A 12651-nucleotide genomic window follows, 5' to 3' on the forward strand; every position below is an offset into this window, starting at 1 on the left:
CTCAGGTCTCAGAAAAAAACTGCCGTGGAAGACCTAGGTTTAGAACCACTGCCTCCAAGACTTGCACTGTTCTGTGTGTATACATGTGTAGTAAATACAGAGTTATTTTGGGGTCTGGTGCTTCTTCAGAATCTTCTCCTCTACATTTCTCTTCCCCAAATGGTCTATTCTAGATTACGTCAACCTCTTCTTTTTTTCCTTTTTTTTTCCTGAAGAATATTAAGTTGCTGATTTTATGTTTTTGCAGTGATATTATTTCCTGTCACTGCTGACTGATTGCGTATCTCTTTTTTTCCTTATATCATAGCTGAATGCTTTTGTCTGTTGTTGTCCATTATTTTATGTTCAAATTGCAGGTTCTCTGGGCATGGGGTTAATCCTTTTGCTAAATGTATGACTCATGCCAAACAGAGGTTTGCCCTGGGGTAGAGCTATAGGTCCTACAGCAATAAAGATAATAAATGCAAAAAAATATGAGGAACTGCTCAGTACTTGACAAAAAACAAGTCCAGTGTGAAGAGATAGGGCTAGCTAGCTAGATCTGGTAGGATTAGGGCATAGATTTGTATCTGCTATAAAGACTGTTGGACAAGCCCTATGCCACAACTGTTTTACAGTGTTTAAATGTGCAGCACTGAGTTTAGCACCTTTTGGTATCAGTTGTACTAGCTTCTTTTTAATTTCATTATTGCCAAGACTGTATCTCTCTCCACAGATTCAGAAAGCCACCATTGCAATAGATCAGCTACAAGGTCGTTTACCAGAAAGCTCAGCAGAAAAGGCATCCAAAACAGAGCTCCTGGAACTCCTGGATTACCACAGCAGTTTCCTTCTCGAAGTGGAGGACCAGCTATCATCTTTGGGTGTGCTCAAACAGCACGCTGTCGGCATGCTTCAGGATGTGGAAATAAAGCCTCTGTCTCAGGAGGAACTACCAGTCATGCAAGAAATCAAAGCAATGCAAGATCGATGCCACAAGTAAGGCAATGTTTTAAAAGATTCACAGGAAAAATGATACCTTGCAATTAATTCATTAATAAAGGTTCATTTATCATTTTTGTTACTATTAACAATTACAATGCTTAAAATAAATATTAGTTATTATATTTAAAATAAGCATCAGCTCAATTTTAAATTATCTTAAATTAATTTTGAAATACAATTTTACCTTTTTTTTAATTTCCATCTGCAAGAGTATGCATTTTAGAATATGTACTGCTTACTTTGCATGGTAATGTTAACTTACGTGAGAATTGTATAAACTACATTAAACTTATAACTGATTTTGATCCATGAATTATAGTAGGTATTCTGACAGTGCAAATCCCATCAATAGGGATGGAATTTATCTCACATTATTTCAAGACATCCACATCTGATCTTGCTCTCTAATTAGTGGAGAGAAATAGACAGGTTTAAGATGCAGTTTTTCTGACCTGTTTTAGAAGTGTCTTTTAGAATGATGATGAATCATCCTAAATCATGCCCTAGAATTACCTGCTTCCTCCACTGACAGTAAGGACAGTCTGTGGTGATGAGCTCAGATGTAGGTGTCTGTATTGTAAACATTTGCATTTCTTCAAAAGAATTTTGTACTCAGTGTCAAAATACATAAAACTGATAATTAAAGTGAATGATCTGAAGAATGAACATGAGAAATTTAAGTCAGCTGTTTTGGTAATCTGTTGCAATGCTGCCCCACTTTTTATTTCTCTGGATGTGAGGCTATCAATCATTATCTTTATTATTCAATATTTTTTAACAAAGTAATGTTCTTAGGCATTGCTTAGTTCTTCACAAATAGTTATTGTTTCTTTGTTTCTGAAGTATGCAACAGAAAGTGAAAAAAGGTGTGAAGATGGTGAAACAGGAACTGAAGGAGCGTGAGGAGGTTGAAGCAGAGATTAATACTGTCAAGTCCTGGATCCAGGAAACAAAAGAATATTTATTAAGCCCTGATGTGGAAGTGGATACTCGACTTCAGGAGCTGAAGGTATAACAAATTTGTCAGTTTCTAAGTTGCAATATTTATCTTCATTATAATCTGCTAGTGAGTGTTAATCAGTTCAAAAGCACCACGAATTCAAATTAGACGGTATTCGTTAGTTTTTGAGTAAGCCACCAGACAAATTCATACGGCATGAAGTACTTGATAGGCTGTAGTGCCTTGGTTTAAATATGTTTAAGATATATTTAAATATCTGCATTTATGCAATTTTACCTACCTAGCGTATTGTTTAGTAATTTTTCTCCTCTCATCTAAAATATGGGGGAACTATATAATGTGAATGAACAGAATGTGGCATTTCTTTTCTATCCCAGGAGTTTGAGGGTAGAAAGGGAAGCAACAAAATAAAAGAAAGTAATTTCACTGTACCTTCTGAAAACTTGACATTTTCTGTATACATGTGATCCCATGGGAAGAGAGAACTGGACAGACAGTCACAAATGCAAATCCAGTAAATCCCAAGCTACAATTCTTTTTAATGAACTAATTAAAAATTTGAAAGCAATTAGCTTTGTTGCAAGCTGCATGTAATGTCTGCATTTGCTAAGTTTATACAGACATGTTTATCCCATTGTTCTTAACTGTTTTTCTGTCATTAGTCTCTCCTTAGTGAAGTAACTACTCATCGTCAAGCTGTTGAAAAAATGGCTGAACAACAACAGAATAAGTACTTGGCACTTTATACCATTTTGCCTTCTGAACTCTCTCTTCATTTAGCAGAAATTGGGCTGGCCCTTGTAACTGTACAAGATCAGGTAAAGCATAGTAGATAACTGCATTACAGATCTATAGCACTTCTTCAGACTCTATAACTTAGTGAAATACAGTATCCAAGTGTGGTCAAGCTATGACAACATACAGTGGTTTTAATACCTTATTCCTTTACATTCAAGTAAGTTAAATGAAATCTTTCAGGAGGAGAGATTTCTGATTACTGAATTTAATTCTTATTGTTGACAGATTCAAACCAAAGAAAAAGAAACTCAGCAGATCAAAACATTGAATCAAGGGTTCGGTCAGAAAATCCAAGAGATAGCAAATGAACTAAATGCCATTCTTTCCAAACTAAAAAAGAAAACAAATGATATAGCACAAGCTAAACTTGAACAAAAGGTAAGATAAGGCTTCCCTAATTTGTTTGCACCATTAGTTGTTCTGAATTGGGACATTCACTTCATATCAAAGTTGTATTTGTGAAGACTTGCATGAGACATTTTTTTAATGTAGTTCAAAAGACAAATGGACAGATGAGATTTTTTAATTATGTTATTTGCAATCTAGCCCATACACAGCCTTGAGCAAGTAACAGAACTTGGAGGAAGTAGCTGAGAGTAAGAGCAGGTCTTTTGGATGAAGTTATGCTGCTCTCTCTAAATAACGAGTATGACAGCAATCTGGGAAAGCTAAGAGGCTTCAGAGATGCCACTTGTCCCAGTCTGTACTGAAAAGACCATTCCTTACAGTCCACCTTTTCTTGCCATAAATAGAATTTTACTTAGCCAGTAGTCCATCTCATATCATTTGGTACAATAATGAGGTCAAGGTACTACTGGTGTGGTTAAGAGTAATGCAAAGGGCTCCTTTTTGTGTGTTTTCTTAATCTTAGGTATGGACCATACTGAGCAAAGTTTATCTGTACTGAGGTATAATGGACAGGTTAGGATTATCACAGGAGAGTAGAGAATTTTTTGGGGGGGCAGGGATGGAGGAGGTTGGTTGAGGGTGGGGGTTTGTTTGGTTTGATTTTTTTAACCTGCCAAATATAAACTTGACCAAGTTACTGTCTGAAAGTAAGCAGAGCATACCAAATAGGAGAAGATTTGGCATGTCTGGTATGTCAAAAATTACCTGTCTATTTTCATGAGTTTCTCTCAGTATGCTCCAAAGTACCATTTGCTTTGCAGAAGGTTTCACTGAAATATATCGCTTTAAGATCAGTGCATCTCCTTGATCCCAGTAATTAATCAGAAAGTCAGTGAAATGTGCTTTCTCATGTTCCATGCACAAAACTTCTCTGTCACTGGAGATTTAGTAAAGTTCCCTCAAACTGCATTTATGTCAGTGCTCAGCTAATACTCCTGAGATTGGGTTGGCTTTGATTACAACAGTAAACATTGTTATATAAACATTGAAACTGATTGTGAAACATAAAATAATTTTTTTTAAAATCCATGTGACCCAAATCAAATGGATCCTTCCCTCACTTTTAAAGAGCACATAAATTCTGCAACTTTTCTACAGTAGAGACATTTATTTTTGCCCTCCTGAAGTTATGTGTGTCTTTGTATTTAGGTGAGCAGTTAAACATCTGTCTTTATGTCTACATGTAGACAGTTGTGTCACTATGTCATGCTCCTGTTCATGCAATAATATTTGTTTATCACAGTGGTTGATTGTAATTTATACTCTAAGGTGTCTCTGCCTTGAAAGCCCTAACCTGAAGACCTTGAAGTAACTTCTTGAAGCACTTGGAGCTAGGCCAGCATTCTGAATCAATTTTTATCGGATTAATGCAATTTAAATTTCTAAAAATAATTGGAAAGGGGCTAGAATGCTTGATGAGACATTTTATTTATATTAATAAACCAATGAATTATTAACACCTTGGGTGTAACAACCAGAAACCAAAAAACCCCCAATACACCCTCCCCAAGAAACTGTAGCCTATAAGTGTGTTATCAGTCTATGAGAAACATGGAAAACCTTTTAGGTTTCCTTTTTAAACTTTCCAAAAACTTAGTAACTATGGTAAGAAAAACTGATATTAAAATCTGTTTCTATTGAAACAGTCTAGCATGATCCAGAGTGCTCCTGGGTCAAGATCAAGCTGTGAAAATGCAAGTTTCAAACGACAATGAAAGCTTTTATAATACAGTAATGAGAAATTACATATTTCCGAGTTTGTAAGGATATATTTTAAGACAGCAACAAAACAAAACCCCTTTTCAATAAATAGAAATCCTTGTCATGGCAATCTGTGCTGACTTTTCATTTCAAAAACAAACACAGAAAAGATGGCCAAGAACAGTTCATGTCACTCCAAAGTGACTCAGTCTTTTGCTGTGGTCAGGAAGATGGTAATCCATGTCAGCCAGGAAGTCAGAGAAGAAAGAGTAATGGCACACATTTAAGAGATGACCAAACATCCTGCTGTTCTGCCTTCCTGCTTATACAAGCATTGCTGGTTTCCAGCCAGAATAAAAATGGAACAAACTGTGGAGATTTTGGACAGCGTATAAAAGTTGCAGGGTGAACTAGAAATAATCAACCAGAAAGCTCACGCTTACTGGATCACTGATTTTCTTGTTTTTCTGTCTAGATCCTTGGTGAAGAGTTGGACAGCTGCAATATAAAGCTGTTGGAATTAGATGCATCAGTCCAGGACTTTGCAGAGCAGAACGTACCACTGGCTAAGCAGCTGGCTAACAGGATAGGGAAACTCACTGCATTGCACCAACAGACCATACGGCAGGCTGAGTACAGAGCAGCCAAGCTCAGTCAGGTATGATCTCAAAGCCTTTCTGCTGTTTCCTTTCAGAAGCAGAAGGAACATGCAAACTTCTCATTTATTTTCCTGTAGTTATGCAAGAAGGGACATTCTTTGGCACATCTGCCTATTATTAGTTAGGACTTGCATCACATCTCAGAGGCACAGACAGGTCAGATCAAGAGGATGGAATAATTCTGTGATGCTGCTTTAACATCCTCTTCCATGAATCATCAGCTGGTTGGTTCCTCTGGTGCCCTGAAAAGGTTGTAGACCTTCCCACAAACACTAGCATGCCAGGAACGACTATCTCATTGTACTTTTCTCTGTTACCTGTATTTGCAGCATTAACAAAAAAAAAAAAAAAAAAAAGTTTTGCTCTAGTCACAGTTTATAGAGAGTGAATATAATTTATAGATTCAATAGAAAAGCCAAGGTACAGTACCCCTGATAATCTGTAATGTTTATGCAACAATGAATCATTCATAAAGATGCTTCCCCTGGGGTTCAAATTTTTTCTTCAGTATTTTTTTTCTAATTACTGTTATCCCAAAAAGTCTAGCTAAAAACAGAGAAATATGGATCTCCAATGGTTCTGCCATCAATACCGTGCTGCAAGGTATTGATACTCTTTTCTGCAAGGCTTGAAAAAGCCTGCGAAGTGAGAAGAAATTGGAACTGAAGAGTAGCATGCTAGATAGAAATTGGATTAATCAGAAAGCAGAGTTTTTGTCCTGTATTTTGAAATAAGTACAACATTTCTCTTTTTGGAAATACGACAGGCTGAGTGGACAAAGCAGATTTAAAAAAAAAAAAAAAAAAAAGGGGGATTTGGGGGGTGGTGGGGAAAGAAACCAAAAAAAAAAAAAAAAAAAAAGGATTGACATAAAGGAGGCTTGCAGTGAGCCACAAACTGAGCAAGAAGGTATTTTGGAATTTACGTGTGAGGCTGAAATATGTGCAGGAAGTGTACCCTCTGAGGATATGTTTGAGCATCAATGTACACTCCCAGTGTGACCTACATTCTTATAGTGCCTTTTCTCCCCTGTAATAGATACACTTGTTAGTGGAACCAGTTCTGTTTTAACTCCATAAATGCAGAAGTAATTAAATTATTTTCAACAGTAAGGAAAAGTTCTTACAATGATTCCCAAGTTAAAAACAGTAGAAGAAATAAAATTAATTTTATCATTCTCTAAGAACTGTACAGAATTATATCTTAGGCTTAAGTGGATTTTTCTTTTATATCCAGGCAGCTTCACACTTGGAAGAATACAATGAGATGCTGGAGTTCATATTAAAATGGATTGAGAAAGCAAATATCCTAGTGCACGGTAGTATAACATGGAATTCTTCCTCTCAGCTTCGTGATCAGTTTAAAGCCTACCAGGTGATTATATAAGCTATGAAATTTAAAGGGCAGTGTACAAAGAAAGTTATTTTCTAAGCAGTGAAGTTTTATATCCTACACTTCTTTTCCCTCCTTTCCTTGAGGAAAAAAGTCTTAAAATGCCAGGTTTCTTTGACTGTTCCCCCAAGTCTTAAAGATGATTAATTTGTTTTGAAGACTGAAATTGAGATATAATGTTGAATAAAACTACATGATTCAAAGTTGATCTCCATGTTTACTCAAGTGCATTGACTTCATAGTAGCTTTTGATTGTTTAGTGTGTCTATACACTGTGATTCTGTCACACTGAGTACCTTGTGGCAGCTAATATTCCACTAAAATTTTAGTTAAGCAAACAGGATTTACAGTTTGGTTTATTTTTTCTTTCTCCTTTACATTAAATTGGAATAGCCTTTGTTCTCATCTGGTGAATTTCACACCAAATGTTCTCACACTGATATCCAATGGCTGAGTTTCTTCCAGGTGCTTCCTGCACGTCTCACATCAGAGTGTTTTGCTGTACCCATGGCAGTGGAATTTGTTCTGTGTGTGTCTGTGTGTGGAATGTATAAGTGTGGGATCAGTGGAGCAGTTTGAAAAGGTTCAAGCTTGCCCAGTGTTACATGACCACGTGAAAAAAATCAAAGCATCATAAGATAATCATCACTGATGCCAAAATAAGACTGCATTAATTACACTTTTTATATGTACATTAGTTAATTGTCAGCTGCATTTACTTACATTGGGGCAACATAGTATGTTACACTTCCTTATTCTGAGAAGGAAACTCCGGGCAATTTATCCTGAGGATAACTGGGAGATAGCATTTCTGGTTTGTTTTGCTAGGGCTTTTTCCCTGCTTCAAAAGTTGATGAGGATACAGGCTTAACCAATGCCACAGAAAACTTTGGGAGCCATTTTTTAGGCAACATTAATGACTACTGCTCTGCTATAACACTGCACCTGAAGTGCTTTCTGCTGCTTCCTATTAGGTACCTCAGGCTTCCAGAACAAATCTTATCCATTGATTGTGTATATTACATTATTACAGGCAAACGTGTATAGCGAGACACTGAAATGAATGTGTTGGTAGGTACAGCTGCTGAAGCTTCCTGATTTATTCTTAGTCTCCATAAAATGAAGCACTTCAGCATATACTCAGGATTAAGCATATTGCCTAAGCCTTACAGGAAATCAGTAGAACTTAATCATATGCTTACAGATGTGTACAAATTGAGAACACAATTTACTTAAAGATACATTTAATCTGAAGGTCACCTCTGGCATTTGCTTTGTTCATATCTCCACTAGGCTATGCTTGATGAGTCCGGAGAGATTCATGGTGATCTTGAGGCCATGAGTGAGAGGATTGAGTATCTGGCAAGTGTATACTGTACTGAAGGAATGTCACAGCAAGTGCTGGAACTGGGGCGGCGGACAGAGGAGTTACAGCAAGTTATCAAAGTGCGGCTACCAAATCTCCAAGATGCTGCCAAGGTATATGAAAGCAGATTTTCTAATGATAGCTGACAGCATCATGTTTCTGAGACTACTAGCAGTGCAGATTATCTGTGGTTTATAAAGGGCATGGCTGTGTGGTCTAAAGCTAGATGTCTTCCAGTGTTTGAGATACTGCCTTCAGGTGCTGTTCTAGACAGGGACAAGATTCCTGCAGGTCACAGAACCATAGAATGGTTTGGGTTGGAAAGGGACCTTAAAGACCATCTAGTTCCAACCCCCTGCCATGGGCAGGGACACCTCCCACTAGCCCAGGTTGCTCAAAGTCCCATCCAGCCTGGCCTTGATCCCCTCCAGGGATGGGGCATCCACAGCTTCTCTGGGCAACCTGGGCCAGTGTCTCACCACCCTCACAGGAAAAAATTCTTCCTAATATCCAAATCTAACCTCTTTCAGGTTCTTTTTATAACCATTACACCTTGTCCTGTCAGTACACTGTCAAGCAGCATTCTCCCTTGGATCTGGTACTATTCAGTATCTTCGTTAATGGATTGGCTGGTGGTTTAGAGATCATGGCTTTTGGGATGCTTAGATAACAGCAAATGTGCAGGGACTACCAGAAAAAAAAATTAGGCCGCTATTCACTAGGGACAGGGACAAATTGTTACATTTAGACAGGAAGAATCGGGCGTATATGTATCTGAATGAGGAACTGCTGGTTTGAGGCACCATGTTGAAAGATCTTAATAATGTGTATCATGGAAAAATGAGTGAAAAATGTCATATTGTTGTAAAAAATCCAAACACCATGCAGAAAATAAAGTATATAATTGTACGGTATGTGAAGTAGTCCTTTTTTTCTACCTATTGGTCACTAGTGAGGTTTCAGCTGTGTCCAGATTTGAATAAAGGTATGGACTGACCAGAGAAAGAAGAGAAAATAGTGACGACTGTGATATGTGTATAAATTAGTAGAAAAGGTGGATGAAAAAGTATTATCCTAACATATTATGTAGTCAGTGGGAATAAAAATAATTTGTTCTTCATGTCTGTTTTTGTTTGGATAGTAAGTAGATGACTGAAATTGCAACAAAAGATCATTTCATGTCAGACCATCAGAAAAAATTTTCTACAGAAAAAGAATACTGAAACACAACATGTTGTCCGTAGAAATAAGTGGGACTCCACTGCTAGTGGTCTTTAAGAACAGTCTGTAAATGTAAGACAGTTATCTCTTGTCTTATTACAAGAAGATGACTAAAGGAAATGTTGAGTTCCTTTCTAGGCCTTGAACATTATGAAATTAGGTTTATAAAGTACATGCTGTATTTGGGATTGAGGAAGTATTTAAAATAATGACTCCAACTTTGAGACTTCTTTTAATGGACTGTCATATGACTGGTATTTTTATCCAATATTTTAAACATTTCAAATTCATTGTTAAAACTATGAATTAGTTTTGGCATTGTGTATAAGGAATGTAGCTACAAAATCCAGTCAGATATAATAGGGGTTTTTTTTGTTTTTTGTTTTTTGTTTTTTTTTTTTCCTCCCTGATCACATCTGTTGCGTTACAGGACATGAAGAAATTTGAAGTTGAGCTGAGAGCCCTGCAGACTGCTCTGGAGCAAGCCCAAGCCACACTGACCTCTCCAGAGCTCGGGCATTTGAGCTTGAAAGAGCAACTTTCTCACAGACAGGTAAAGGGCCAGGCCCTCAAAGCTAGCACTTGAGCAGTGTGAGCTTACACAAAGAATAATGAATGCTGGTGAGACCGATTGTGGTGTTTCTTTGGTGGGTCATTGTTTCAGAATCTAGCCCCAAATTACTGCCAGGAGAATCATGTATGAAATGGGAAAAATCCTTCCCTCAAAGGGAATTGTTGAAGTGTAATCCTTTGTGAGTCTGTTCTTAGGTTGGTGCAATTCTGAGAAATGTGCATCCTATCTAAGTTTAATCCATATTAATAATAATAAAGCAGCTCAGTTCTTGTCCAGTGCTTTTCATCAACAGGTTCTTAAATAATTCAAAAGGAAGTCTGGATTGTTGTCACCATTTTACAGCTAGAGGTGCAATGAGATAGCGTGTTGCTAGCTCCCTCAATAGTCAACCAGAAAGCTAAGAGAAAATTCAGTTTTCCTTAAGCCCTGTTACTTTTTTCTGTGTTTAGCTGAATTACCTCCATAAGATATTGCTGCTTTCTGTATTGCACTATAGAGATTGCCTACTATAGAGCTTTGTCAATTTGTTATTTTTGGTTTCAGTCTCATGACAAGAAAAATAACCCAAGCTATAAGTTTCTGAGTTGCTTAAGAAATGTTTCTTGTTGCAAGCTAATATAGAGGTTTAACTCTTCTAGTCTGCCAGTGAAAACTCAATGACAACAGGTCCACTTTAGCATTAAAGCTTGCAGAAAAACATATGGATGGAAGGTAAATATGCAGAGCTTTCTCTCTTGATTAAAATATGCAGTCTTTATTCTAGGGACTTGCAGCCACATTTCAGAATATGGCATTGAAGAGTACCTGCCTGGCATGCAGCTCCCAGGGTACCTCTGGGTGCCAGCTGCACAATAAAGGGACCCTGTGCCAGCAGTATGGGGCCAGCCAGAGGAGAGGCCTCACCACTGATGTCTGAGGAGTAGGTCATTATACCAAATCTCTGGTTGGATTATCTACCATATGTCAGGAAGTCACACAAATACAGAGCAAACCCCAATCCTCTCATCAGTATGCACTTCAGACTCATTTAGCTATCTTTCTGCATATTGTATAGGAGAAGGGAGACACCAGTCTCTTTACCCCTGATTACCACATACATTTTCTATCTGATTTTCATCTATTGAACTTAAAATCTTTTTCTGATGTGCTAAGGCCCTTTTCCTCAGCATTGCTTTTTTCTTTTCTTTTAATTGTTTTTCTTTTTTCTATCTGTGAATACATTAAAATTCCCAGTGAAGATAAAAAAAAAATGCTGATCAAATCTGTTCGCCAGTCCTTGCACCTAGACCCTTCTCATGCATATAAACAGAGGGCTTGAATGGACATTGTGAATGGAATAGAGACTATTAACAAAGGCATCTGGTGTGGATTATTCAAAGGAAAAGATTCTGAGTTTTTCTATTCAATTGCCTTTTGAATTTTAAGCAACATTTTCAGCCATGGTTTGTATTTTCAAAGCAAGGCTGTGAACACTATGGGATTCCTCTGCTGGTTTAAAAATGTGCTTCTGTGTCTCAGTAGGGAGTTCCACTCACATTTTAATGTTAAAATATGCGTATACATAAATGACTCTAATGCTGCTTTGATTTGTGGGTTTTGTAAAGATGTTTTTCAAATATATTAACAGAAATATTTTTTTACTTAGACACTTAGAAATAGGTGCTACTATGCTTTTTAATTAATTATTTGTATTCCTATTATATGGCCTTTTTGCTTAACTAATATTTAAAATAATGTTCATTTCAGAATGAACAAATCCAGACAAAGTGTGTCCGATTATATTCAGTTTAGAAAACAAATAATCACATTTGTTATTGTTTTTTTTCATGATTTTTATTTTGCTGCATCAAATGCTCTGGGAGTTCTGAAAAAGTTGCTTATTGTGGCACTGGCTTCATTTCTAGCATCTGTTGTCTGAAATGGAGTCACTCAAGCCAAAGGTTCACGCAGTACAAGTCTGTCAGAGTGCCCTGAGGATTCCTGAAGAGGTGGTGACCAGCCTGCCCTTGTGCCACAGTGCCCTCCGGCTCCAGGAGGAGGCCAGCCGCCTGCAGCACACTGCCATCCAGCAGTGCAACATCATGCAGGCAAGTGCAACTTTGTCCCATTAGTTACTCTGAGTCAATTGAACAGTGCCATACAAATTGTGATGAAAACACAGAATTTTGTATCTCTCTGCATTCCTCTTTTCTGTATAGTACCATTAGGAAGTTTCAGTCATTTCCGACTCCATCTTTTTGGTTATTTTAACATCCATGATCATGTTATTAGTTGATTTACTCGTCAGACTCTCATCTCAGTTCTCTCCTTGATCTTGCTATGTTTCTTATAATGCTGCTAGGATTAACTGGACAAATAGCTAATACACAACTTTATGCAGTTTAATTTTATAATATATATAATCAGTTAATGAAATTAATATATCACTATAACATCAACTGCTTATAATAATTGCATATAAACTACTGAGTTCATTAAATAGATTTCTAGGATAAAAATATTTTTTTTTTCATCCTCTGTATTAAAAATTGATATATATTAAATGTCCCTGCACATTACGGGGGGGGGGGGGGGGGGGGGGGGACCT

The 12651-nt window shown here is 37.2% G+C and overlaps 1 protein-coding gene across 1 annotated transcript in view; it reads left to right on the forward strand.

Moving 5' to 3' along the window:
* The window catches only part of LOC104471900 (nesprin-1-like), a gene marked incomplete at both ends in the record, with an annotated part of 71201 nt that overhangs the window by 24657 nt on the left and 33893 nt on the right, over positions 1-12651 (forward strand). The window contains 9 exon segments of the mRNA XM_010087403.1: positions 716-978; positions 1828-1993; positions 2608-2763; positions 2969-3121; positions 5328-5510; positions 6748-6885; positions 8197-8382; positions 9921-10043; positions 11969-12151. Of these exon segments, the coding sequence (XP_010085705.1) occupies positions 716-978; positions 1828-1993; positions 2608-2763; positions 2969-3121; positions 5328-5510; positions 6748-6885; positions 8197-8382; positions 9921-10043; positions 11969-12151 (1551 nt within the window).

This window comes from Pterocles gutturalis, unplaced genomic scaffold, assembly GCF_000699245.1.
Source record: "Pterocles gutturalis isolate BGI_N339 unplaced genomic scaffold, ASM69924v1 scaffold13216, whole genome shotgun sequence".
In the NCBI taxonomy this organism is placed as follows: domain Eukaryota; kingdom Metazoa; phylum Chordata; class Aves; order Pterocliformes; family Pteroclidae; genus Pterocles; species Pterocles gutturalis.